Below are 27,968 nucleotides of genomic sequence, written 5' to 3'. Positions count from 1 at the left end.
AAATTTTAGAAAATAAAAGTAAAAAATGTTTTCACAAAGTAAACATCCATTTATACTTCCCACATAAATCACGTCACTTTTTTAAAAGAGGCAAAATCAATTATGATACAAAATTGAACAAGAATCCAAACACACATGCAAAAATGACCCTCTCAATTCATGTACTTCTTCTGCCACAACGTCAAGAATCTAACAGAACAAAAAAGGTAAAGGGAGATAGAAAAATAAAATGCAAAAGAAATTATATATTGATCTTGATTTGGCAGAACTTATGATTTCACTCTTTTCTAAGCTAAAGAAAACGTATGACATACTCCATATGAAGAAAACATAATTAACATTGTATTGCACAAAAAACACCATTGAGTTTCCTTGTGATTTGTATCAATATTTGATCATAAGAGAAGGAATAGTTAAAATAGTTTGTTTTTCTCTCCCAAACAAACGCTTCCATGTTTTCAATTGACTCACAACATGTCCATGAATGCCAACTCTTGCTGCAGACACACTTGACATAATTTTCTTTCTAAGCCTCCTTAACCTCTTTCCAATCCTCACCTTCAACTTGGATACTTTGATTCTAAGACAAGATGATTTTCTACGAGAATTTGCTTGTTCCAACACCTTGTAGATCAAGAATTGTGCTCTTCTATGGATTAATTCTTCAGGATCTTCTTTATCCATCTTTGAGTATGAGTATGGTTTCCTAGAAAGAGCCATTTTTTCTTTAATGTATTTTTCTTCCTCTAAGAAATTTTTTTGTTGATGAAAACTTGCACTAAGAAATTAAGAAAGAGGAAGAGGTAGATGTGGATTTAGATTTGGCTTATGGTGACTACTACTATATATAGTATATAGATTTTGAATTAGTATTATTTGTAGTATTTTTTTTCGGGGGGGTGCAAAAAAAAAATAAGGTGGGGTCATTCTAGGATGTCATATGGTGATGAAGAAGATCATGTGCACCAATTATGTGTAAACAAATAATGGAGATTATATTAAGGGATGCCCCTGAACTGGCTTACATCATTTCGTTAAATTTAATTCATTCCCAATGGAACCTGCCTTAGAAAAACATAGCTAAATTTATAAGTAGTGCCAATGCCACCTAAAAATGTAATTAAATTTGAGTGAATAATGTTGTTATCCTTTAATGTCTTTGTCTTTTGGCTGCTAAGTAAAACCCACATGAAATGTGACAAAATAATGTGTTAATTTATATTATCCATCACTAATCTCAGGGTTAGCAACTCTTTTGTTGTTTAATTAGTTCTTGTTAGGAAAATGAAAGTTTATAAATTGATTCTGAACACTATGATGCGAGATTAAAATTTAAGGGTGGCAAAGTTAGTTAAAGGAATGACATCATTGACGTCTATAGTGCTAATTTAAATAAAGGTACGTTGAGAACAATAATTCAATATAATATGTCTATGTTAGTAAACATATAATATGGTAACTTCAACTTCCACTCTCCCTCTTACTTCTTGGTTCCTGACCTATAAAAAATTAATAAATAATTTTTTAACTATTTATTTATTTATTTATTCGTCAATTTAATCCCACAATTATTTATATAAAAAATGAAAGATTAATAGTTTAGGGGCTAATTTGATATAATGAAATATATTTTTACATGATTTATATTTATTACTTTTAAAATAAAAGTTCGTTGATCACAATAATTCTGTATAATATAACTAATAAAAAAACATTTGAGAGTTGAGATAAGTAAACATCTGTATGACTTTGTATAAATAAAATTTGCAAATATGTATAAAGTATGATGACACTTTGCCTACTTCTAAAACACTTGATGCATACGTTTGAAAAACATTACTTTTGATAAAATAATAACTATTGAAGCTTATTTTAAAAGTTAAACGATAATTTCATCAAATTAAGTAAAGTAACCAAGATTACATTGGTCATAATGTAATTGGATTCAGGCCTCTTAAGCATTAATGTATCAAATTCGAATTTGGTGGATAAAAAAATAGTAGGGAGGAAGACTTCCCTTATAGTAAAATGGCTATGAATTTCAGACACTCTAAAACAGAAGACGTATATGTATTAGTAGATACGTATTAGATGTCAGTACTTTATGGATACTTGTTGATACACATCCTAGAAGTATAAGAATTATTTATTTTATTCTAAAAAATATTTTACCAAATACATATCAAATACTTTAAAGGTACTCGGGGATACATATCTACGGTAAGTATCTATAGGATACATGTGGGATATTAATGAAGATGTTCAAGGATGATAAATTAAAATAAGAGAGATGAGACTTAATTAGTTTGAATTAAACAAAGCTTTATTTTGAGTTCTTTTAATGATAATGATGTTTCTGTTAATATTTTTTTAATATTAGATTACTTGTGTGTGTGTGTGTGTATGTATATGTATGTGTGTGTGTATATATATATATATATATATATATAATGGCAAATATAATATGTATATAAATAGATAAACTGTACAAAATACACCAACGTAGCCGCTGAAAAGCGCTACCAAAAAACATCAGGAACACACCCCAGAAAGACAAACCCCTAGGGCCGCACCAAAATGAAACAACAACAAAAAAGCAACACCAAGGAAGAAAAACAACAAAACAACACCCACATCGACAAATACAGCTGCCGAAAAAGAAACATAAGAAGGGGAACGCCATGTCGCACCAGGTTACCCCTAGAAGGAATCCTATCAAGGAGGAGTTGCCACGAAAAGATGATCACCTTAGATGGGGCTCAGTATTTCCAAACATTGGCAACAGCTGTAAAGTAACCTCGTGAAGGGCACACGTAGCCGGCAAACCCTTAATAAGGAAAGAGTAGTTTTTATTTTGTTAACGTATTTAGGTCTTATCGTATCCTAAATATCAAAATTTTCACGTATTCAATTATCCATGTAATATCGCACCCATACTCATACTACATATCCAAGTTTCATAGAAAAATGATCAATCAAATATCCTCGATAAAGTAGATGTAGCATTAAATTTAAAAAAAAAAATCCATTTATACATATTTTGAAGAAAAAAAACATATATTAAGGATAAAAATTAAAAAAGAAGGGATTAATTGTAGTAGTGACATAGAGAGTACATAAGATGTAGTGTGAATGGCATTCCTTTTCCTCCTATCACCGACTCAGAAGAGGCATAGCTCTGGCATTAAATATGAAGAGTTGATTTTTTTTTTTTTTTGCCCTTAAGAAAAGAAGCATGGAGTTTCTAATCGTTTTGCTAGTTGTGCTGGTTGCATTCACGTGATAGAAGCTCGAGTCAATGTGCAAAACGACATAGGACACACCATAATTGACACCGGCATGCGTTGGAATCTTTGAATAATACCCATGAAAAATTTATTCATTTTTCTTATATTTGAAATTCATAATTCAATTTAGCGAAATTGCTTGAAGCTAAAAAAAACAGAAAATGATATATAAAATCATTGCAATGATATGATTTGTCACTAGAACCATCTCAACCAGTTTGTAACTTATACAAGCTTTTTTCCTCAAAAAAAAAAATTACAAGCTTTTTTTCCTCAAAAAAAACTTATACAAGCTTCTGACTTCAAATTCTGTATACTTATATGATACCTATTTTTTTATACTATTTTTGTGCTTTTTTTTCTTGGTCAAGTACTATTTTTGTGCTTTATTTCGCAAACTTTTGACTTCAACACTGTATATATTATTTTTATATTTTTTTCTCTTTATTTTGACGTCAACATTTATTCAAGTTATATTTTACTTATTTTATGCAGAGTTTAGGATTTTGTTGTCATAAATCATAATAACAGCTCTCCAATGTAAAAGAGAGTGAAAACTGATTAATTTGATATAATATTAAGGTGAAGAGTACAACCCACCCAACAAACTAAAGTCAAAGTCTTCTTCTTTTCTTACAAAGAACAAGGTGAAGAGTATTGATCCAAAATTGAGTGGGTCGGACACCAAAATTGAGTAAATCAGACTCCGATTAGAATATCGATAAGTTAGTTTGTAATTTATTAGACTAACTCATAAATTTGTTGATCAAATGATATGTTGGGTAAACAAGTTTCTCTGTTAACCTCCTTAAAAAAAATATATATTCTCTCATACTTATAATTTTCGAAAAATGCTAACAAGTGTTTCGGGAATTAAATATAATAGTACTTATATTAAATGTAGTTTGATCAATTCTTCAAAAGCATAAAAAATGATGTTTTCAACTTTAAATTTCTTTTTTTAGTTTCTTTAATCAATTGGCTTAGAGATAGAGACATCAGTTAGTATGACCTTCTTTTAAAATGTTATATCCCAAGTAACGTCTAAAACATTTGGTATAACATTAGCTACTCTCATTAATTTCCTGAAACATGTTGACAACAATGAGAGAATCAAGCACCATAGAAGTAGAGATGGGTATCAACTAGTGAGCCAATTTGACCTAATTAACAAGGCTCCAAAGCTCGGTCATTACTAAAGTGGCTCGACCAAGGTTACAAAAAACCTCAGATACAGGCGCTCTAAAGTCCCTAATTAGCGGGCCTTTGGCCCTCTTTTGTAACAAAAAAAAAACCCTAATTAGCTCGCCACAAGATGCAAATCATATATGCTCTCAATATGATAACCATCGCACATTGAGCTCTAAATTAAAAATAAAACCCAATCTCCTTCAATGAACACGAAATCTTCAACATCGTCTAAGAAGATTAGATGATGATTTAACATCATCAAAGTATTAACTATAAGCTATACCAAATAGAATCTTAGTTTTAACATTAATAAGCATCACATGCTCAACCGATTATTGGTCGCAAGTGCTCAACAGTACTCAAATAATTAGTTCATTATGAACAGAAACATCACACGATTAGAAGACATGGTCTCAATTGAAAAATAAGCACAGCAGAATTGATTCCAAGAAACGAAAACTAACAATTTTATCTTCATTTCAAAATTAGAAAATGGGTTTGTCAATTATGAAAAGACATGAGTTTTATTCTGCATCTTAAAACGCTTCAAATTTTTTTATTGGGTCAACTAAAAATTTAACACAAGCTAGCTGAGTATTGATCACATTCACAGAACATAATAAATTTAACACAATAGATAGCCAATGTCGTCAAAAATCTAAACAAAAAGTCATCAGCAAGCAAATTTAAAGGGATACAAGAGCCTTTGGTAAAACTCCAATGTTACTAGCAATCAAATGGGGAAGAGGGGGAAAAGGATAAGAATCCTTATTCCACGAAGGGAAAAGCAACTCCATCAAAACAGTACTGTCACAAAGGTCACAAACTTGTAGCAGCAAGTTCTTAGCTATATCCCATTTGCTGTTGTTGCTGCTGTGGGTGTTGGTAACCAGGATACCCCGGATAACTTCCATACACATTGGGATCCTGTCCAGCAGGAGGAGCAGCGTAACCATAATTCTCATAACCACCCTGGGCATAGCCGTAATATCCACCAGCAGCAGGGTAACCACCCTGGGTTGGATCTTGTTGAGTCTGAGAACAAAAGCACGGTCATTAAAAAGATTTGGAATAAGACTTCGATGTCAAACCAGCCCAGAATTACAAGGGTAGGTTAATATATTACCTGTTTGTTTGAAGGAGTGCGTCCCCATGAAAGGCGAACATTTTGTCCACCCAATAAAGTTCCGTTCAAAACACGTATTGCCTCTTCTGCACAGCTCCTGATGCAAGAAAAATGAAGGCACAATCTTAGTACAGCAAAGACTAGAAAAAGATTTAGCGCATATTAGAATAGAAAAAACAAATATAGAAGTAATATTACCTGTCCGAAAATTGGACAAACCCGCATCGCTTGCCTGATGGAATCTTCACATGTACTAGTTCACCATATTGGGTGAAAACTTGCCTCAGATGATCGTCGGTGACATTTGGATCCAAGTTGCCAACAAAAATCTACAATGAAAAGATAAGTCACAAACAAGTAGCAAACAAAGCAGAGTTTCAACATATTAAAAGAAGTACGCACAGTTGTGTTATTGGGATCATTCTCGCTTTGTCCGCCACTAGGGTTATACGAAGCTGCATTCAAAACGAAAGTGAAGTAAAAAGATGAATTATGTGAATAGAAAATGAATTCAAAAACAAAGCTAAAAGCAAGACAACATATCTCAACTATTTATTTAATAACCAAAGGTGCAACTATTTATTTAATTGTTTGATACAGTACAACAAGTCCCCGTTGGCATAATTCACAGCAAGCAAATATTTAGGGAGCTGACTCAGAAGCAACAGAATGGGCAGTGACTTACATTTTCTTGCACCGGAAACCATCAAATAAAAAAATAACACTACTTAACTGAGATCAAGTTATAAGTACAGAACAATGACATAGTAAGTTTAGCCAATATAAATTAAAATAAAATTTACGAAGCATCCATATAAATCAAATTCAATACATAGTTGTCGGTTAAGATGTTACAATTTGCAGAAGACAGGTATAAACTACCCACAAATTCATCACATCAAACTGACAGTTAGAAAATCACAAAGTGATACACAGGCTCCACGCAGTCAATCATGGGTCAACTCCAGAAAATCAAATTAGTCACTTCTAATTTCAGACTTCAGAAGATGACCTCTTTCATTATTCTAAAACAGGGGATCCATGCAGCACATCAGTTGGTTACTGGCTAACATATAACCTTATTTGGATATACCTTTACTCTTCTATCAATTTAATTTGAGACAAGTACCTCACATTGTATTGGGAGGTATCTGATTGAGTTGAGCAGTTGGTCCTTTACTTAAAAATTATTGGATTATTGTATCATTCGTATGATAGATGGCAGAAATTTTTCTTTGCAAAATGAATGTTACAAATTTATTTTTGATTCCCAATTTGAAAACCATGGCAGTCATATAAAAGAAATCAATGAATATTCGTCATAATTCACAGTTGGAAGTCTATCTCTTCCCCCATCTTTATCTAAAACCCTACGACTTCAGCATGACTGATCTAAAAGGGAAAAAGTGAGCAATTGATGGAATGCATACAAGATGAATTCAAACAGCTTATGGTATAATGCATAGGCAAAACCTTTAAAAAGTAAAAACAATTAAAACCTTTACACACAGATAAAAACCATGAAATTGATCATCTCTATCATACAACATCAAACATTTTCAGACTTAAAGGAGGAACAAATAAGAATAAGAGGATAAAATAAAATATATGAGAAGAATAAGAGGATAAAATTGATTATCTCAACATTTTTTTCTTATGGACGGGTGAATGTAAACTGAAATAAATAAACATTTGCTGGAAGAACAGAAGATTTAGCTAAATGTAAATAAGATCTGCTTTGGCACAAGGGAAAGCTACTAAAGAAATTAAAGTCTGTAGTTCTTAAGAAAAACCAATAGGAGTAAATTAAAGGAGCAAAGGCTATGAATGATGGACTGAAAAATAAGTAAGCAGAGAAATTGCGAACTTGATAAGAGTAAAAACTAAACCAAAAGGCGAAATGACAAGAACTTGAAAATGTAGGCGGAAAAGAAAATGCCGCAAAAATATAACGGGCAAACATAAACATATAACTGACCTAAGCAAGGACATGCACTAAAATGGTAACCATTTCAGCTGAAATCAGTTCCAGGCTCCGAGATGACAGAGCCTCTTGACACCCTGCTTTGAGACAACAGGAGTTCTATAAGATTTTATTACTACATATGCAATAATTTATTTAGCCCAATTTTTTTAAAGGAAAATTGCAGGAAGAAACGACTGTGGACGGAAAATCTTCACGAGGGTAACCGAAAAGAATCATAACTTAAACAGCAGCATTCAGCATACACTACAAAAGGTAATTTGGTACACAAGGCCTTAAATTCAACTAACCAACATCACACATATTAGTAAGACAACTAAAGAAAGACAACAATTTACCATTATGCAGCAGAACAAACATTCACAGACAGCAAAAGAAAACAGCAGATATATGAGAGACAAACCTTTCGGCTGAGTGGTGGCAGCCGGGTTTTTATTAGTGGCAGGTCCAATCCTCATGGGTCTTGTTGAACAAAGAACCCCTTGCATCTCAGTCATAGCCCTCATCTGTTCACCCTCATCAGCAAATCTCACAAAACCATATCCCTTAGACCTACCAGTAAGCCTATCAATCACAACTTTCGCCCCCTTCACAGAGTTATAACGAGCCCTAAAAGTCTCCTGGAGAAGGTAATCAGTAACATCCGCAGCCAAATCACCAACAAAAATGGTATGATCAGGACCATCATCCTGCCTCGACGACCTCTCACCAGCACTGAAAGTTGCCCAATTCAATCTGTAATTCTGACCACCATTCGGCATAATGGTTCCATTGTATGTCAGAAGCACTCTCTCAGCAGTAGCACGAGTATTAAACTCGATAAAGCCATAACCTTCTGATTGACTAGTTTGCTTATTTCTAATAACTTTCACAGATGTCAACTGCAATACAAAATCAGAAAACCCAAATTTCACTAACAGAATAATAAACAAACTACAAAACCAAAATTTCAAAACCCAAATTTTACGAACAGCATAAAACACCTACAAACCAAAATTACAATACCCTACTTTCAAAAACAGAATAAAACAACTACAACAACAACCAAACCTTATCCCAATAGGATCTGTTAGGATTGGCATATTTGAGGTTATCAACTGGCATAAGTTTTGTGAGAATGTTTGTAAGAACTAATGAAAACAGCTTGTGACAATTTTCACAATCTTTTTTGGCTTATTTTCATAAGTTCTCCGATATAGTTTTAAAAACAGCTTATAGCATATAAAAAAACAATTTAGCATTAGTTTACATTTTACATTTTTCTATAAAAAAAGCGCGTTGCTTATCCAAACAAGCAGTTTATCCATTATCCAAGCAGTTTATCCATTGCGTGTGCTATAAACTGCAAATAAGCAGTTTATCCAAACAGGCCCTAAGTGCGATTGGTAAACAGAATAAAACAACCACAAACCAAAATTAAAACCCCTGATTTCACTAACAAAATAAAATAACTACAACCCAAAATTACAAAATCTAATTTCACAAACAGACTAAAACAACTACAAACCAAAATTAAAAACCCTAATTTCACAAATAGGATAAAACTACTACAAACCAAAATTAAAAACCCTAATTTCACAAACAGGATAAAACAACTACAAACCAATATTAAAACACCCTAATTTCTCAAGGTCTCAGGTTCGATTCACTTTGGTGCTAATTTGGGTGGGTTAATTTAGCTTCTTAAAAAAAAAAAAAAAAAAAAAAAAAAAACCTAAATTCACTAGCAGAATAAAACAACCTTAACACCAAAACTTACACCAATAATCAATCAATAAAAAAATGATTTTGATTTATAATACAAATAACCACACAAAATAAAGCCCTAATTCTACAATTAAGAGAGAGAAAGATATTATACCTCGCCGGTGTTACCGAAGCAGGTATATAGATAATTCTCATCCATCCAGTACTGCAAATCACCGATCCAGAGAGTACGGACCTCATCAGCGCTGGCGGGCTGCTGAGGAGGCTGAGCGGATTGGGCCGCCCACATAGCTGGCGGTTGTTGTGGTGGCATCATAACGTACGGCTGCTGTGGTGGTGGCTGTTGGTATTGTTGCGGTGGTTGTTGGCCCATGGTGGGAGGAGCCATGCCGTGTCCTGGTTGCATCATCTCTCTCGGTGAATCTGAAATTTCTAGAGAGAGAAAGAGAGAGCAATTGTGCGAAGAGAGAGAAAAGTTTGTGTCTTGGTTTGTATTTAAAGAAGAATTTTCAAAACCCTAATTCGATGATGATGGTAAGGTTGATATTTTTTGGATTTTTGGATATAATAATTTTTATTTTTAATTTTGAATTAATTAATTGGTTGATTTTATCTCTTTCTGATTAGTTGGAATGCTATGATTGGCTGATGATAAAACAACCGTGCTTTGTGGACACGTGTAAAAATTTATGCGCTCTTGCTTTTGCTTGCGCTAAAGAATCACGGTTGATTTGATTGATGTCTTCAAAACTAGTTTAGAGACCCGGCGTTGCCCGGGTTAGATATTAAATAGTAAGTTTTATAAGTTTGTGTGCACGAATACACATGTAAGTATATTAGATTGAATTTATTTAAATTTACAATTATAATAATATCTTAAAAATATATATAAATGGTGAGATGAATGTCCAATGCAAGAATAAAAAGTGTAACAAAATCAACAATGAATTAGTCCAAGTGGTAAGAGTTTTGGGTCCCTTTAAACATGTGGTCATGGGTTTGTTTCGTGGCCCATGCGTATGAGAGAAAAAAATCGATTGAAAGGGAATAAAATTGGTGTTTGACAAACCTGAAAAAGGAAAAAATGTTAGATGAAAAGAAGGTTTGAGGTTTCTGCTTGTGCTCAAAATATGTAAATATGTGATTAACAAAAAATTATTTATTTATAATTAACATTTGCATTAGAATATGCTGCTAAAAGATAACATAATAACTAATTGAACCTTTTTTTTTATCAAAAATAAAAAATAATCGAACCTTTTTTTTCCTCAAACATAAAAACTAATTGAATGTTACAGTGGTAAAAGATAAGTAATAACTAATTGAAGTTTCTTTTCCTAAAAACAAATAAACAAATTGAAGTCTTTTAATCATAAAATAAGATCATACATGTAAACTTTGTTGAAAGTATTATGTATAGTTTGTTGAGATATTTCTGCTACATAAAATATTAGAAATTCAAAAATAATTTAAAGAAAATATTGAGTAGATAAGATCAAAATGCTGTTGAGATATTTATGTTAAATAAAATATTGATTTTTAAAAATAGAAAAAATAATAGAAATATTGAGAATGAATGTGGAAGTGACACGTGGCATAAAAAACCTTGCTTTATATTTATACTATCGATTGATTTAGAAATAAGGACCTGAAATAATAGTATAGATGTTATCATAAAATGATAGTATAGGTGATTAATAATATTAAAGCGCTACTGGTGAAATAATAATATTTTAGGACCTGAAATATTATTGTTAAAATCAAAACGCTACTGATTAATAATATTGAAACGAAAAGGACCTGAAAAAATAGTATATGTGATAATAGTATAGGTGATTAATAATATTAAAACGCTACTGTTGAATCGAAAAAAATAGTATAGGTGTTAGTTCAAGGACGTGAAACAGAAACAATAGTATAAGTGTTAGTTCAATCACCTGAAACTCATAGGTGTTTGTAATGGATGCCAACAACAATAGTTCAAGGACCTGAAAAAAAAAACAATCAGTAAACTCACTTGTAGGTGTTAGTTCCCTCTTATATTATATATAAAAATAAAAATCTAAGCATAAGTAAAAGTAAAAGAAACAATAGTATAGGTGTTTGTCAAACCTGAAGAAAGAAAAAGCTTAGATCAAAAGAAGGTTTGAGTTTCAGTTTCTGCTCAAAATATGTGATTACATGATTAAAAAATTCTCCTTTATTTATAGTTAAAAAAATAAAAACAAACCGAAGCCTTTTTTTCCTCAATGAAAAAAACTAATTGAATAATATGGTGCTAAAAGAGATAGTAACTAATTGAAACTTCTTTTCCTAAAAAAAAGAAATATTTAATGGATAGTATTGAAAGTATTATATATAGTTTACTGAGACATTTTGGCTACATAAAAATTAGGAATTAAATATAAAATTAAATAAAAATATTTCAGGTCTTGAAATATTATTATTAAAATCAAAACGCTACTGATTAATAATATTAAAACGAAAAGGACCTGAAAATATAGTATAGGTGATAATAGTATAGGTGATTAATAATATTAAAACGCTACTGTTGAAACGAAAAGGAAAGAAAAATAGTATATGTGTTAGTTCAAGGACTTGAAACAGAAACAATAGTATAGGTGTTAATTCAAGGACCTGAAACTCGTAGATGTTTGTAATGGATGCCAGTAACAATAGTTCAAGACCTGAAAGAAAAAAACAATCGGTAAACTCACTCATAGGTGTTAGTTCCCTCTCATATTATATATAAAAATAAAAATCTAAGCATAAGTAAAAGAAACAATAGTATAGGTGTTTGTTAAACCTGAAGAAAGAAAAAGCGTAGATCAAAAGAAGGTTTGAGTTTCAGTTTCTGCTCAAAATATGTGTTTACGTGATTAAAAATTCTCCTTTATTTATAGTTAAAAAAAACAAACCGAAGCCTTTTTTTCCTCAATGAAAAAAACTAATAGAAACTTCTTTTCCTAAAAAAAAGAAAGAAAAAAATAAAGGAAGATTTAATGGATAGTATTGAAAGTATTATATATAGTTTGTTGATATATTTTGGCTACACAAAACATTAGGAATTAAATATAAAATTAAATAAAATATTTAGTGGATAAGATCAAAAGTTTGCTGAGATTTTTATGTCAAATAAGATGTCAAATAAAATATAGAAAAAAATATAAAAATATTGAGAATAAACGTGGAAGCGACACGTGGCATAAAAAACCTTACTTTATATATATACTATTGATTTTATGTTGTTGAAAACAAAATTAACCATCCGATCACTATTACAACAAAAATTTAGATTTTAAACCATACAATATTTAATAAATAAATACAAAATGTTAATTTTTATTTAAACCATACAATATTTAATAAATAAATACAAAATATTAATTTTTATTTATAATAAATACAAAATGTTAATTTTTATTTATAATACTTTTTTTTTTGTAGTGGCCGAGGTTTGAACGCCGGACCTTTGCATATTTTATGCATTGTTCCAACCAACTGAGCTAAGCTCACGAGGACAATTTTTATTTATAACTAGACTTTAACCCGTACGATGTACGGGTTTTGTAGAGTTTCTTATATAAACATCAAAGTGACTATATTATTAATTTTAGAGTTACATTCAAAGTAATAGAAACAATGAAACTAAGTGATGTTTGAGAGTGATCGACATGCAAAATCTCAAAAAAGAAAATTATAACATTAGTTTTCATCAACAAAAATGAACATGGAATAATCAACAAAAATGAACATGGAATAAAAGTCATAAATTAAATTATGTGAAATTAATCAAACATGAAAATAAACACAATAAAAATGAGTGTTAGTGGCTTAAAAAAAAGGCCTTTAAGATTACATATCCATTTTAGAAGCAACTATATTTCAATAAAAATGTTAGTGGTCTAGTGGTAAAAGCTCTAAGGTGTTGTTATGGGTAGTTGGTTCAATTCCTTGCAAAACAATTTTTAAAAAAAATATATTTAGACCAGCCAAAAAGGGCGGCATTAAGGTTAATTAAGGTTGATTGGAGAATATCTAACATTTATATATATATATATATATATATATATATATATTAAGATATTCGTTCCTTTATAAAGTATATATCGATATATATATATATATATATATATATATATATATATATATTAAGATATTCGTTCCTTTATAAAAATGAAAAAGATTCGTTAGGATTTTTATAGAATTTTCAAGCATGTGATAGTTTTTTTTTTTTAAGGAATGTGATAGTTTTTTGTTTCTTTTGTTTTTAGGGAGGGATGTGATAGTTTTATTTTCACGGGATATACCACGTAATAATTTGATTTATTTTTAATTTAGAAAAATATTGATTTACATTATGTCAACGTGTGGAAAGACGGGCATTCACATAGCCGTCTTTTCATTTTTTTTATTACGCTAACACATATATAGATTATGAACGATATTTTATTTATATAAAAAAGTTTATATAGATTAAAATTATAAGCATAAATATTTATGAATTTCAAATGTAACAAACAAAATTGTTTAAGGTATAGTTTGAATAACAAAAGTCAGCCTAAAATCCTCTATTGTTTATAAATATAGTACAAATATATCATTAATAATTGTAACAAAAAAAAATATCATTAATAAGTGTACAACAACTTGTCAAAAAAAAAAGTCTACAGAAACAATAGATATATACAAACGATGACACAACATGATATGAATAAAAAGCTTATCAGCGAGGAGAAATATTAGGGATTGCTGCATTTTAGAAGGAATTTGTTAGTTTAAATTGGTGCGCTGCATTTTAGATGGAATTTGTTAGGTTAAATTGCTGCTAATCTAATGCAGAATTTTAGAGAGAAGTTATTAGGTTAAGTTGCTGCAGACCTAATAAAATTAATAAATAAGGATAAAAAAGGCATGAAATTGGTGGGCATGAAATTGGTGCGATGCATTTTTTTAGATTAAATATGTTATGTTAAATAATTGCAAACCTAAAAGTGTAGAAAATATTTGTTTAAAAAAAAAGGAGGATAGGAATGTAATTTGTTAGGTTAAAAAATAAGGATTCGGCTGGCCAAAATTATAGCAAACTTGATAAAAAAATTCGGCTGGCATTAAGTAAGATGATCAATGACTAAAATTGAATGGCGCCTAAATGTGCAAGATCCAATGGCTCAGAAAAGTGGAGCGAAAAATGGGGGGAAAATATTAGGGCAACAATAGCTTGAGGGGTTTAGCTTTAGTAAGTTAGGGTAGAAAATATTTGCTTCATAAAAAAAAAGGCAAGATGATATGAATAAAATTGGTGCGATGCATTTTTTTTAGATGGAATTTGTTATGATGAATAATTGCAAACCTAAAAGTGTAGAAAATATTTGATTAAAAAAAAAAGGAGGATAGGAATGAAATTTGTTAGGTTAAAAAATAAGGATTCGACTGGCCAAAATTATAGCAAATTTGATAACAAAATTCGGCTGGCATTAAGTAAGATGATCAATGGCTAAAATTGAATGCCGCCTAAATGTGCAAGATCCAATGACTTAGAAAAGTGGAGGGAAAAATGGGGGGAAAATATTAGGGCAACAATAGCTTGAAGGGTTAAGCTTTAGTAATTAAGATACTAATCAAAAGGTGTAAATTTCAATTTTATGCGTTTAGATTAAAAAATAAAAAATTTATATTTATTTCGAATATAATAGAATTTGGTTATCATTTTTCTAGATTTTTATAGATGTCTTTGAAAAAATAGTTTAAAAATTGATTTTTAGGTTTATTTTGTTTTATTTTCTGAGTTTTTTGACGCTTTAAAAATTCATAATCAATTGGTTTCTTGTTGAATAATTCTAATTTTACTCGAAAAGTCATATTTTAATGTTCTAAACTGCCGGTAAATAATCATAAAAAAATCAACTTTTAAGTCACTTTCTTTACTTTTATGTAATATATGGAAAAATATGACATAAAAAATATGAATAATCTCAAATTCTAAAGGTATAATCTGGTCAATATGAACAATTAACGCTTAATTATTTTATTGGTCAAATAGCCTAATGGTATAAAAATTCACTCGTTAAGTTGAATAAGTGGAGAATTTAGAGTTCATACTATGAGCCCATGTATATTGTAACGTCTCTGCCAATTTAGAATATAGACCAAATACTCCTTCCGGTCACATTTATAAGCAAAAAACAACTTTTTAAATACATTGAATAATTAATGTATCTGACCTATAAATGTGACTGAATACATTACTTATTCAATGTATCTAAAAAAGTGATTTTTGTTTATAAATGTGACCGGAGGGAGTATATGTTAGTTTTGTAAATTAAATGTTTTTTGTATTTTGCTATTCATATCAATGGATAAAATAAATATTGTTGTTTTCGTATGGGTATTTTAGAGTTTTAATATTTTTCTCACATATAATCGCTTCTAAACTCAATACCTAGTTTTGTAAACCAGTTTTTGAAAGATTTTTCTTGGGTTTTCCCTTAACAAATACTCCCTCGTCATATTTATAAGAAAAAAAATTGATTTTTAGAATCATTGAGTAATTTATGTATATGATTTAGAATATAGACCAATTACATCATTTAGACACTGAATAAAAAAAAGTCGAATGTTTCGTATAAATAAGACCGGAGGGAGTAAACACCAAGGATTCCTAGTTTAACTTAGCAAAGTCACATCACATTAAAATGTGTTGTTGCATCACAAAATGTTCAACATAAACACAAATGGCAATGGATAGATACAATTTTAAAAATTGAAAAGAGACCAAGATTGTTGATTTAGAAACACGATAACCTAAATCCTAAAATTTTAAAAACAAGGGAACTAAAACTGCGATAATTTTTTGTCTTTCATTTTTATGTTTCATGTGCATGTTTTTTTTACAATTAATGTAATATCAATATGTCAATATTTAATTTACGAAAGGTGGAAATTGAACTTAGATCACCGTGACATAAGTTTTACACCGTGACATAAGTTTTAGAAAATTGCTGTTGACACATTGCATAAGGCTGTGGCACACATGTAAAATACGTTTTTGCCCCCTCGGCAGTTAACTGCCGAATTATGAAACCGGCTGCAGTTAACTACCGAGGAAAACTTCGGCAGTTAACTACCGAGGAAAATTGAAAACTTCGGCAGTTAACTGCAGAGGAATCCTCAAACCCCCTTTTTTTTTTTTACAAAAACCATTAATTTTTTCTATTCTTTAAAACTAAATTTTCCATAATTAAATTTAATTCTTTAATCCTTTTAAGGAATTAAACACAAATTTTCTTATGATTTCATTCATGTGATTTTGTTGCCATAAATGAAGAAATACGAGAGATAAATAATATCTGCAATCGGTAGTTAATGGACCTAAAATGATAATTCAATAAAAAAAATGCAACAACAAAAAACGTTACAAATAATAGAATAATTATATTTGTAATTATTGGTAATTAATTATAATATTTAAGATATTTTTTTGTTGTTCACAAATTATAATATTTTAGATATTATTCATCTCTCTTTCAAATAATTATATTTGTAATTATTCTATCAATAATACCTTTTTTTTTGTACAAATAAAACCACTTTTCTATTCTTCAAAAAAAAAAACATTTTTTTAATTAATAAACGTGATTGAATATGTAGTAATTATAGGATCTCATATTTTTTTATTTATGGCAACAAAATCATATGAATGAAGTCAACAAGTTTATAAAAAGAATCATGTATTTAATGACAACAAAATCCATATTTCTTCATTTATGGCAACAAAATCACATGAATGAAATCATGAACAGAATTATGTTTAATTCCTTAAAAGGATTAAAGAATTAAATTTAATTAAGGAAAATTTAAGTTTAAAGAATAAAAAGAATTAATGGTTTTTGTAAAAAAAAAAAGAAGGGGTTTGAGGATTCCTCGGCAGTTAACTGCCGAAGTTTTCAATTTTCCTCGGTGGTTAACTGCCGAAGTTTTTCTCGGTAGTTAACTGCAGCCGGTTTCATAATTCGGCAGTTAATTGCCGAGGGAGCAAAAACGTATTTTACATGTGTGCCACAACCTTATCCAATGTGTCAACAACAATTTTCTAAGTTTTACACTGTGACGTACCCTGATATCACCGTAACTCTTCCACCGTGACATAAGTTTTACTTTTTTCTTTCTTTCTTTCTTAGAGTAATGATATTTTGACATCCATTTGATGACAACTTTGTTGACAACCTTGTTTTTCTCACTTCTTATTGGTCACAAACAATGGAGAGAGAAAAATGAAGAGAGAGGATAACAACATCATGTGAGTATGAGAGAGAAAGTTGTTCAAAAGTTGTCAAAAAGTGGTTGTCAAAATATCATTTCTCCTTTCTTAAGGGTGACTTGTTTTTCTCACTTCTTATTGGTCAAAAATAATGGAGAGAGAAAAAGGAAGAGAGAGGATAACAACATCATGTGAGTATGAGAGAGAAAGTTGTTCAAAAGTTGTCAAAAAGTGGTTGTCAAAATATCATTTCTCCTTTCTTAAGGGTGACCTAAGTCATATGTCATGTCCATGTTAGTTCGACTCTTTAAAATCAACTACAATATTATTTTAGCACCTAAACTACCACTCTCTCGAGTTTAGTATTTAAATTACACGAAATTTATCAATCTAATTCTTAAAATTAAAAAAAAAGGTTAATCTTTAAAATCTTAATGCCATGACTAATCCATGAATATTATATAACTTAGAGATTTTCACGTGTAAGTGGTTCAGATAAAACCGATGAAACCAAAAACTTAAACCGAATTAAACCGAAAAAGTATTCAACCTTGTTTGATTCGGTTTAAAACCGAACAAAATCAACCTAAACTGTTCTAGTATGGTTCGGTTCTCGATTTTTAATTTTGAGATCCAATGAACCGATGAACCGAATCGATGCTAACCTCACTCCCCATTTTAGTAATATTATCCATCCTCACACACAGTTATGATTAAACTCAAAATTAAAGTCTAACATAAAATACCTTCTTCAAAAAAAAGTCTAACATAAAATACTCTTTAATCCAATCACTTTCTCCCATCATCATCTCATCTCATCACTCACAATTTATTTCGTTTCTACTAAAAAAGAACATTAGCCGTCAGTCACACCTAACCCATTGTTCCTCATCGCCGTTGAGATCTTCCATACGTTGTTAGTTTTTTCTGTTAGTTATACAAAGTAGTTTGAAAAATAGAGAACGTGAAAAACAAAGTTCTCTGAAATATTTGAGGATATTGTATACATGAAATACAAATTTGTGAAAAGGTCATGCTAACTTATGATCTTAGGGCACATGTTAAGCAACCTAAAAATAACAATTTTGAATTGGAAAATATAACATGTCAACTTTTGAGGAGTTGAATGCACGACTTTTAATATGTATATTTTCATAATGAGTTCATTAACATGTGCCTTCGAGGGCACAAGTTATCATTTGCCTTTGTGAAAATATGAATTTTTTTTTATGGAGAATGCTAACTAGCACCTAAGGACAATGGTTAAACATCTAAAACAAGTAAGTTTTCATGAAAAAATTGTGTAATCATTACTTTATTAAAAGTAACATCTTATATTTATAAGACAAAATTTCTATTTGTAAATTTTTTAACCATTGCCTTGAGGGCACTGGTTAGTAATATCCTATTTTTAACTGTATTTTCAAACAAACCAATCAACCAAACCAATTAGTTTGGTTCGGTTTCTTTTTTTAAAAACAGTAAAAACCAAAGTAAATCGGACCGATAAAGATTTCATTGGTTCGAACATTTTTTTGACAAAAAACCAATTCAAACTGATCTTTTTTTGGTGGTGTCCAGAGTTCAAACTCCAACCTTACATATATTATGCATTGTCCTTGCCAACTGATCTCTTACACCCCTAGAGATTTCTCATTATATTTATTTTTTAGAAATTAGTAAATCTATATAAAAAAAAAAATTAGAGATTAAATTAAAAGGATAAAAATAGTTTATTCGTTATCGATTGATGATTTTTTGTTGATTTCAAAGAGATCACTTTTTGCCCGAATTGGTTTTTTGTTGATTATATCGGCGGCACTGATTTCATAATGAAACTTCCAAATTCACGAAATCCAAAATGAGAACAGTCGCAGTCCACTAGACAGTCAAATTCAATCGTAAAAACGATATGAATCAGAATTGAATCTTTGAGGTGAAATTGGTCACTGTTGAAAAACATCATGGTAATCAAACTATAATTCTGTTTTTTCTTTTCTTCATTCAACCTTTGTTTCTGGTTTATGTTTGTAACACGAATTGAATATGCATTGAGTTCACTAGACCCCATTTGATTTTCCTTTGATTAGTTATATCTAATGCATATTATGGTACTGTTTTTGTTTTATTAAGGTTAGTTTCTGTGTAATTTCAAGTGTATGATAGATTAGCGCAATTTCAAAAATGGATTTGCATTTGAAGAGTTTGTTTGATAGATATCAGGAACAATTTGGTTGTGGACCTGGACTTGGTCCTGGATCTGGTACATGTTTGATGAAAATTGATGGCATTGTTCCAAATTTCATTAGATCTATATACAAAGCTTCTGCAGCTTTGTATCGAACTGAACCATGGAAGAGGCTGCGTCCCGGGCATTATTTCGGAATCCGGGTTGGAAAGGATTCTGATTGGCCTGCCAAGAAACAGCCTTTTCCGTGCGTTCAGTTCGTTGGAGGTGACGGAGGGGATATTGGTTTTTATATGTATAGATCGGAAAGTGATGCGAAGAAAATGACGGGTTCTAGGGAGACCGTTCGTGTTCCGAATGTTGAGGTTTTAAGGGTTACTTTTGAAGTGGAGTCTTTGATGTTTCCTTCGAATCGAAAAATGATCAAGTCATTGTCGCTTGAAGTATCGGGGAGTGATCGGTTTCCTGTTATTGATGTTGCTCGGTGCACAGTTGCTGGTGATCTTAGGTTTAGAAATCCGACTCTTGATGAGCTTAGGTTTGTTTATGCTTTCATGAAGGCTATCTGTATGGTTCATCCTTTACTTCTGGTGGATAGAGATGGTGGTTCGAAGTATTCAACAATGGTGTGTTTTGAACCTTTTATAGAGACGGTTGATGTTCAGTGGCCACCAGAAGTAACTAAGGGAGGTTATGACCTTGTTGCTGTTACTGTTTCGCATCCACCTGGTCAGGCATATGATGAAAAATCTAGTAGTGTGAGTGCTGGTTCGACGCCGACTAAATATGTAGAACCGCCCAGGGAGGACACTTTCAGCGACGCAATTGGATACTCAAGTAGTGGTTTGAGACAGTGTGCAATGTGTGAGAGAGAAGTGTATGGAGAGCAGTCGATTTGTTGTGGCAGATGTAGAGCTGTTGTTTATTGCAGTTCAATCTGCCAGAAGCAAAACTGGAATGACACACACAGAAGCTTGTGTGGACTTTACAAGGCCATGATGGAAAGGGAAGAAGAATTAGCCATAAATATTTTCTTGTTCCCATGTTCTGCAGACCAACCTTGTAAATGGCTTGAATCATTAGATATTCACCATAAGGGTATGTGGAGGAGAAAATGCAGTTGCTATTCTCACTGCCCTTTTGGTCTCCTTCCTGTGAAAGGCGGGATCCATGAACAATGGGGTGAACTTGATGAATTTGAATATCCGCACGACTCTTCATTTAATAACCATTTCGTCTCAAGCCCGTTACTTCTCTCAGGTTGGTCGGAGTACTACCATCTTCGGTCACTTCCGTTTTCAAGTCCTGTTGCTGACATACTCTCACATCCATTGACTGTGTATCACATACTAACTACTCTTAATATAAGCTCAAAGAACCTTATACTGAAAGGGAAGGAAGTGATTATTCATTACCTTGGACCTGAAGGCGAGTTAGATTGGATGCCAGCATTTGCAGAAGTAGGTCATTTACTTAATGGATTGGGAAATGTACAAATAGTGATGGTGGGACCAGAAGTTCCAACAAATTTATCAGGTACAACTTCAGGAATAGGTAGCAGAGTAAGAGTGAATCTTGTGAGAGGTGTTTATCAGGTGGAAGCTTCATACCTACCTTCTCCACATGTTGTTATTGCTCTAAATTCTAGATTAGAAAATTATTCTAGCTGGAGTGGAGCTCTTGATTTGATTAAATCAATTGGTGTGCCTGCTTTCTTCACCGATCAATCTGAAGTTGCATGTGTGAATGCTAAACAAGTCCTTCGTAATGCTGGACTGCACGTCACACATCCGGTGACTCCGAATCCTTTTCGTTCGCCGGTGAAAAACCTTATGCCTTCTAGCAATCTTCCTTCGTACAGCAATGGTTTTGTGTTTGGAGTAAACACATGAATGCAGATGTCATAAAAACTCTGCAAATGAGTGTCTATCTACTGTCACTGAATATTCAAGCTTGCAGCAAACTTCACATTTTTTCACTTGTCATGTGATTAAATGAAACATAAATAGGACTAAACTATTGAAGTCCTTGTAAGTTGTGATGAATTATGAATTTTTCTTGTTTTAATTATATCTGAATTATGAACCCTACGGTTATTATTCCACTTTGTATCATGTGCCTCTAGTTTCAGTTTTGTGAGTAAGATCATTTGTCCGTTGTCACACTGAAGTTTATGCTTCTCATTTTTCATTGAATCTTTTGCAACACCTTTGAATGTTTCATATAGACATATGAGCAAGTGTATCCATATTTGCAATTATCAATTTAAATGAACATTTCCTAGTTGATTTGCAATTGGGGAACATGAGAAAATGCCTTCTGCAATAAAATTGGAATGCACAACTACCTTTCAACTAATATAAAACTTGTTTTAGAGATTATGATAGAGGGGTTGGCCAGGTAGTGTAAGGATTGAGACTTAGGAGCATGCTTCTTACTAGCTCTCAGGTTCGAATCCTCCAGATACTAAAAATTTCTATGTTGAGATAGTCCATAAATGACTTTAAAATTTCTATGTTGAGATAGTCCATAAATGACTTTAATTGACCCCGCTAGTGGACGGTAGGATGACAGTCCTTGAATTTGTTCGTATTTTGCCGGACACCAAGTTTCTAAAGTAAAAAACACTAGGTAAGAAAATAATTTCTAAAGATTAGTGACATAACTTAGCATCAAAATGTTTGGTTTTGCATCTCAACATTTGAACTTTTTACAAGAGAAAAGAATTAAACATATACCACACGATTTGTTTACATTATATTCTTTGGAAAGGAATTTTCAGAAGATTCATAAAACTGGAAAAAGGTGATTTTTTGAGTTACAACATAAACTAATCTTAGCTTTGTAAATTGTTCATTTGAAGACTTAGATATTTTTGTGTAAATTAATTTCTTTTAAAACATCTTCAATTTTTTAGTTTATAATCATCTCTAACCACAAATATCCTGCACTCATACACAATACAGACATAAGTGCTAGTACTTTTGTTAAATAAAAAATATCAGGAAGTGAGGCAGCTTTGGTCCAAAATGGCGGTGAATAATCACGTGATGCAACTTTATTTTATCAATGTAAAATGTTCCATTGTTGATAGCTATGTATGGATAATGTAAATGTGAAGAGTCCTTGATATTTTGAACCAGTGCCCCACATTATTTTTCAAGATCAATTTAATTAACACAAGCCTAAGAAAACCACTGGTAAGGTAACATCTCAAATAAACACAACTTGCCCACTTGGTCTTAAAGCCAACTACCTAACTCTTTGCTTCCACAAACATCATCCAAACCAACCAAACATCTCAAATAGTATATTTAGCAATACTATAGAACAAGTTTGAAGTCTGAATTCATTCACATAACCAAAATAATGGAATTCCCTGCACCACCTCACTCTTTTCCCTGGCAATACCTTGTCCCTTCCAACCTCCTCTTTCCTTATAATTTCACCCCACAAAACTATGTTCACTGGACAGAAACCCCTCAATCTCATTTATTTTCTGCTGCCATCCCAGGTAATTAATAAGCTTAATTTTCCTTGTCAAGATATAATATATATCATCCCCTCAATCATGTATCTTTACTTTGGTTTTCTTCATGATCAATACTCCTCCGGACTTGAATATAAGTAAAAAAATACATGTACCTCGTCCACGTGTGGACCAATACATGAACTATATTTTCTTATATTTAAGTCCAAAAAATACATGTACATGGTCCGCCGCAGGTAACCAGATACATGAACTTTATTTTGCTTATATTTAAGTCAGGAGGTGTATAAACAAAGATTCCATAGACATGGAAAAAAAATATTTAGAAAATAGAGGTGTGAAATTGTTAGTTTTGCTTTTTATGGCAGGTGTTAGGAAAGAAGATTTGAGGGTAGAGGTTGAGGACTCAAAGTACCTTATAATTAGAACTGAAGTTGCTACAGTGGATGAAGAATCAACAGAACCTGTGAGGAAGTTTGAGAGGAAGTTTAGGCTTCCTGGGAGGGTTGATATTGATGGCATTTCTGCTGAGTATGAAAATGGAGTTTTAACTGTTACTGTTCCAAGATTAATAAGAAGAGGTTTCCATATTGACCCTGCTGTTGTGCCTGAGAGATTGGAAGTTCTTGCTAGAGCTGCTTGAGTACATGGGAGGTTGTTTTAGAAGATGATTATTAGCAATGGTTTAATTGATTAATTCTGGAGGAGAATTAATGAAAGAAACATTTGTCTTTCCATGATTGTGAATTGTGATATCAATCATGTCATTCTACTCTCTTTTTTTATGTTCAAAAGAAATATCCAAAATTTGAACTCTTTGTATAAAGACATGTGAATTAAAGTTTACCAAATGGTTGTTATTTATCTACCGTTGTCTTTTGATTCAAAAATTGTAAGGTTCGGTTAGTTTGAAATCGTGACACGATTGGCACGATTTTTAAGTCCGAGAAGGTCAAATCGTGACATAATTTTTACAATTATTTTATTAGGTTATTGTGTTGTATTATGTATTAGCTCCATTGTAGTATTGTACTATGTATAAGCAATTTCTGAAATAACGACTATATTCCTTCAGGATGGTGGAGTCCAAAACCATCACGGAGCAACTAAGAGAGTTGAACAAAATCCTTGATAATTTGGAAAACATTTGAGGATGAAGACAATGTTTTACTCTTGTTGTGTGCATTACCTAGATCTTGAGTCCTTCAAGGATACAATGCTTTATGGCAAGGAAAGCACTATCACAGAGGAAATTCAAGCGGTGTTGAGAACCAAAGAGTTAACTAAGGCTTTGTTTGGGAGTTTGGAGGGGAAGGGAGGGGAGGGCTTTGGGGGGTTGGAAATATATAGAAAAATGGACAAAAAATTCACATTTTTTGAAAGAACAGTTTTTTAGAGAATGATAAACTAATACTTATGATTAATATACTTTTAATTTTAAGAATATTATAACAACATAGATTGAATTTGAAAAATTCATATAAACCCTCCATAACCCCCCAAAACCCTCCCCCAATACAATTTTTGAGTTCCCCAAATGAGGGGGGTTTTTTATTATGAGTAAAAAATTAACCTCCAAAGCTCTCTCCTCCCAATGTCTTCTATCTCTTCCACTTGCTCCTTCATTTTTACCAAAACTCTCCCCTCCCATCCCCTCCAAGCTCTCAAACAAAGCCTAAGTCTAAAGATTTGATAGTTGATGACATCGGTGAAGGCTTTAGTGTCTACACCGCTTGTCTTTTGATTCAAAGGGTGACAACGAGTGAAGTATAGGTGCTTTAAATTATATAAAAAAATTAAATTAAATATTAGATAAAACTACACAATTGATTTCACTAAATATTCATGTCTTAAATATGACTCTTGATGTCATACTTATCAATCACAAAAAATATCACCAACTATATGCATAACACCATTAACTCTTCATCTATTAAATATGATTATTGGAACCATATTTGTCAAATGAGAATACATAATATATGTTACAAATACAAAGTGATTTTGTAAATTCTAACTCATATTGAATTTATGTCTATTGCGTATCTGTTATATTATCAAATAACTATTTTTTTTTTTAATAATTGCATCAAATTCCGTAATTTTCTATTGCTTTTGATTAATTATAAATTTCATTGTAGATAATTTTTTTTTTAATCGGTTACCATTTTAAACTTAGACAAGGAACACCATCAACATTAATTCTTTATTTAGTCTCTTATTCATTTCATGTACTTTTTATTTTCTTCTATTTGCGTACATCCATAAAAATAAAAGACATTTATCCGAACATACAAAAATAAAACTTGGTACAGCTGTAACTTTTTCTTTGAAGAAGCCAAATTGGACATTGACGGAAATTAATAGCACCAATATAATCATTTACAAATGTTATTAAAAAACTATTGTCCTTCTCAATTCAATCAAAAGATAATTAGTGGCCTGTTTGGTTCAGCTTCTGCCCAGCCAAAAGCAATTTTCTACAGTGCCAAAAGTAATTCTAGCCAAAAACAACGTGTTTGGTTTGGCTTTTCAGAATTGCTTTTATCCCCCAAAAACAATTCTCCATGAAGCTACAAATCCTAGCTTCTAGCTTTTCTAGAATCAATTATAAACAGTAAATATTATATTTTATTATTACAACCTATTATTTTCCTTTATTGCCCTTTATCAATTCTCCTTCTTTATCAATTCTCCTTTAGCTTTGTCTATTTTAGTAATTATACATTCAAAAGCAATTCTACATAATTGTATCCAAACAGAAATCAGTTTGTTTAATCAATTCTACATAATTGTATCCAAACATAAATCAATTCTCTCAGAATCAATTCTGTCAGAATCAATTCTATCAGAATCAATTCTGTCAGAATCAATTATATTCAAAGCTGAACCAAACACACACGTGTTGATCAAATTAGAGATCAAACTTAGATAAGCTTGATCGAAAACTTAATTTTGAAGTTAATCTAAAATTTAAATTTTTCTATTAATTTAGAAATTAAAAGTTAAGATTTTTTTTTTAAATATTTTTTTGGTAGTTGGATGAAATAGCAAAGTCATTTAAACTCGCGCATATAAGTGGAGGTGTCGGGGTTTAAACTCCGATCAAGGCGTTCAACCTAATAATTTCGACATTTTTGTTAGTTGAGTTAGAACTTGTGGACAAAATGATAATATTTTTATTTAAAGAAAATATAAAAACACAATTAATATGTCATTGTACTTGCAAAAAGTACGGTAAGGAATACTAGGATTCTAGGGTTTAGACTGATGATTGGATGCCTTGAGAATGCTCTCAAGAGTGGTATTTATAGCCTGCCATGGGCTTGGGTTTCGGTTGCTTGGTTCCCAAGCAACAGGGGCATTTGTGTATTTTGGGCTTTTTTAGGCGTCTTCTAGAGGCTTCTAGAAGTTTAATGAGGCGGCGCCTTTAGGGGGCGCGCCAGGGCTCAGGAATCCTTCTGGAGGGCGCCCAGGCCTTTCCGGAGGGCGCCCAGGCCTTTATGGAGGGCTCAGAGCCTTCTTTGGAGGGCTTTTACGCTTTTAGGAATATGATGACGGTCCACAGCCCCCCAAGCACAAGTCTTGGGACAAGGCGAAGTGATGATGACGTGCGAAGAGTCTTTCTGGGATCATTTGATTCATCTAGGAATATGATGACGGTCCACAGCCCCCCAAGCACGAGTCTTGGGACAAGGCGAAGTGTTTGAATTTCTTAATGCTTTTTCCTTTGGGCGTTGTCATCCGAACTTGGAGAAACCCCCAGGGTGATTTTATGTTTTCTTTATAGACCTCCATGGAGTATCTATTCGAATTGTTTTTATAGGTTGATTAATCACAGCCCCCCAAGCACGAGTCTTGGAACAAGGCGAAGTGGTTTGTATCGTTGTGACGAGTTTACTTTTTTATGACGATTCCTCATTAAATTTGCGTCGGTTTTGTTTACTGAATTCGTTTTTGGAGATTTACATAAACGATTTTATTACTTTTGATGCTTCGGCGATTTGCAACAATTTGAATTTTGTCGTGCTTATTTTCTCGTATGCTCTGGTGACTGTGTGAGCTCAGATTCTCAACATTTGGCGTGATGTCCTGGCGACTTTTGTCGGTTGATCTTCATTTGTTTGGTGTTTGTGACTTTGAATATTTATTCAAGCTATGTTTGATGCGGTATCCCTTTCTTCTGTGGCTTGATTTTCCACGAATGTTAAGTAATTTTATGATTTTATACGTTGCTTTGATTTCATTCTGCATGTTGGTGCTTTTTGGTTGATTGTTGATGGGATGCGGGAGTCGTTTCTTTAAAAGTGAGCGTTTCAGCGACTACGTCTCTTTTGTAGATCCGATTAAATCTTTATCAATCAACTGGTACCTTTCGGCGTCCTAAAATGTTGACATAAGCACTTCGGTGATCATGTCGAGACGCATGGCGTTTATTTTTTGTTTTCAAGAGAAACCCTGATGGCGGGCTGTCCGATTTATTAGTTTACGCTTCCAACTTTGATGGAAGGCGCTTCCCACTCTGAGGGAAGACTTTTGCTTCCCACTTTGAGGGAAGACTTTTTATTTTACACTTCCAACTCTGATGGAAGGCGCCTCCTACTCTGAAGGAGGACTTTTGCTTCCCACTCTGAGGGAAGACTTTTTATTTTACACTTCCAACTCTGATGGAAGGCGCCTCCTACTCTGAAGGAGGACTTTTGCTTCCCACTCTGAGGGAAGACTTTTTATTTTA

At 32.0% G+C, this 27,968-nt stretch overlaps 4 protein-coding genes and 1 long non-coding RNA gene across 5 annotated transcripts; 2 read left to right on the top strand and 3 right to left on the bottom strand.

Annotated features, from left to right (window-relative positions):
• Positions 1-225: 225 nt before the first annotated feature.
• LOC146944569 (uncharacterized) lies at positions 226-823 on the bottom strand. Its single transcript, XM_085748794.1, has one exon. It carries the CDS (start codon positions 718-720, stop codon positions 385-387), a length of 336 nt encoding a protein of 111 aa, XP_085604920.1. The 5' UTR covers positions 721-823; the 3' UTR covers positions 226-384.
• A 4,230-nt stretch (positions 824-5,053) lies between these two features.
• LOC146944568 (polyadenylate-binding protein RBP45-like) lies at positions 5,054-9,762 on the bottom strand. Its single transcript, XM_085742931.1, has 6 exons — positions 9,450-9,762; positions 7,992-8,469; positions 6,007-6,059; positions 5,803-5,933; positions 5,605-5,701; positions 5,054-5,513 (listed from the first exon to the last, which is right to left on the bottom strand). The coding sequence occupies exons 1-6, from the start codon at positions 9,702-9,704 to the stop codon at positions 5,322-5,324; spliced, it is 1,206 nt and encodes a 401-aa protein (XP_085599057.1). The 5' UTR covers positions 9,705-9,762; the 3' UTR covers positions 5,054-5,321.
• A 9,538-nt stretch (positions 9,763-19,300) lies between these two features.
• On the top strand, positions 19,301-21,912 carry LOC146944567 (zinc finger MYND domain protein). The gene is made up of 2 exons (XM_085742928.1): positions 19,301-19,522; positions 19,689-21,912. Exon 2 carries the CDS (start codon positions 19,740-19,742, stop codon positions 21,633-21,635), a length of 1,896 nt encoding a protein of 631 aa, XP_085599054.1. The 5' UTR covers positions 19,301-19,522; positions 19,689-19,739; the 3' UTR covers positions 21,636-21,912.
• Positions 19,412-22,380, bottom strand: LOC146944566 (uncharacterized). Its single transcript, XR_015025968.1, has 2 exons — positions 22,246-22,380; positions 19,412-22,209 (listed from the first exon to the last, which is right to left on the bottom strand). It is a non-coding gene; the product is annotated as an uncharacterized LOC146944566 (long non-coding RNA).
• LOC146944565 (15.4 kDa class V heat shock protein-like) lies at positions 22,269-24,097 on the top strand. The gene is made up of 2 exons (XM_085742929.1): positions 22,269-23,257; positions 23,602-24,097. Exons 1-2 carry the CDS (start codon positions 23,113-23,115, stop codon positions 23,874-23,876), a joined length of 420 nt encoding a protein of 139 aa, XP_085599055.1. The 5' UTR covers positions 22,269-23,112; the 3' UTR covers positions 23,877-24,097.
• Positions 24,098-27,968: the final 3,871 nt, after the last annotated feature.

The sequence above is a fragment of the Medicago sativa genome, chromosome 2 (assembly GCF_051527215.1).
Source record: "Medicago sativa cultivar Bolivia chromosome 2, Bolivia_mono, whole genome shotgun sequence".
Taxonomy (NCBI): Eukaryota; Viridiplantae; Streptophyta; class Magnoliopsida; order Fabales; family Fabaceae; genus Medicago; species Medicago sativa.
The sequence above is the reverse complement of the archived record's forward strand: the minus strand, read 5'-3'. Positions and strand labels throughout refer to the sequence as shown.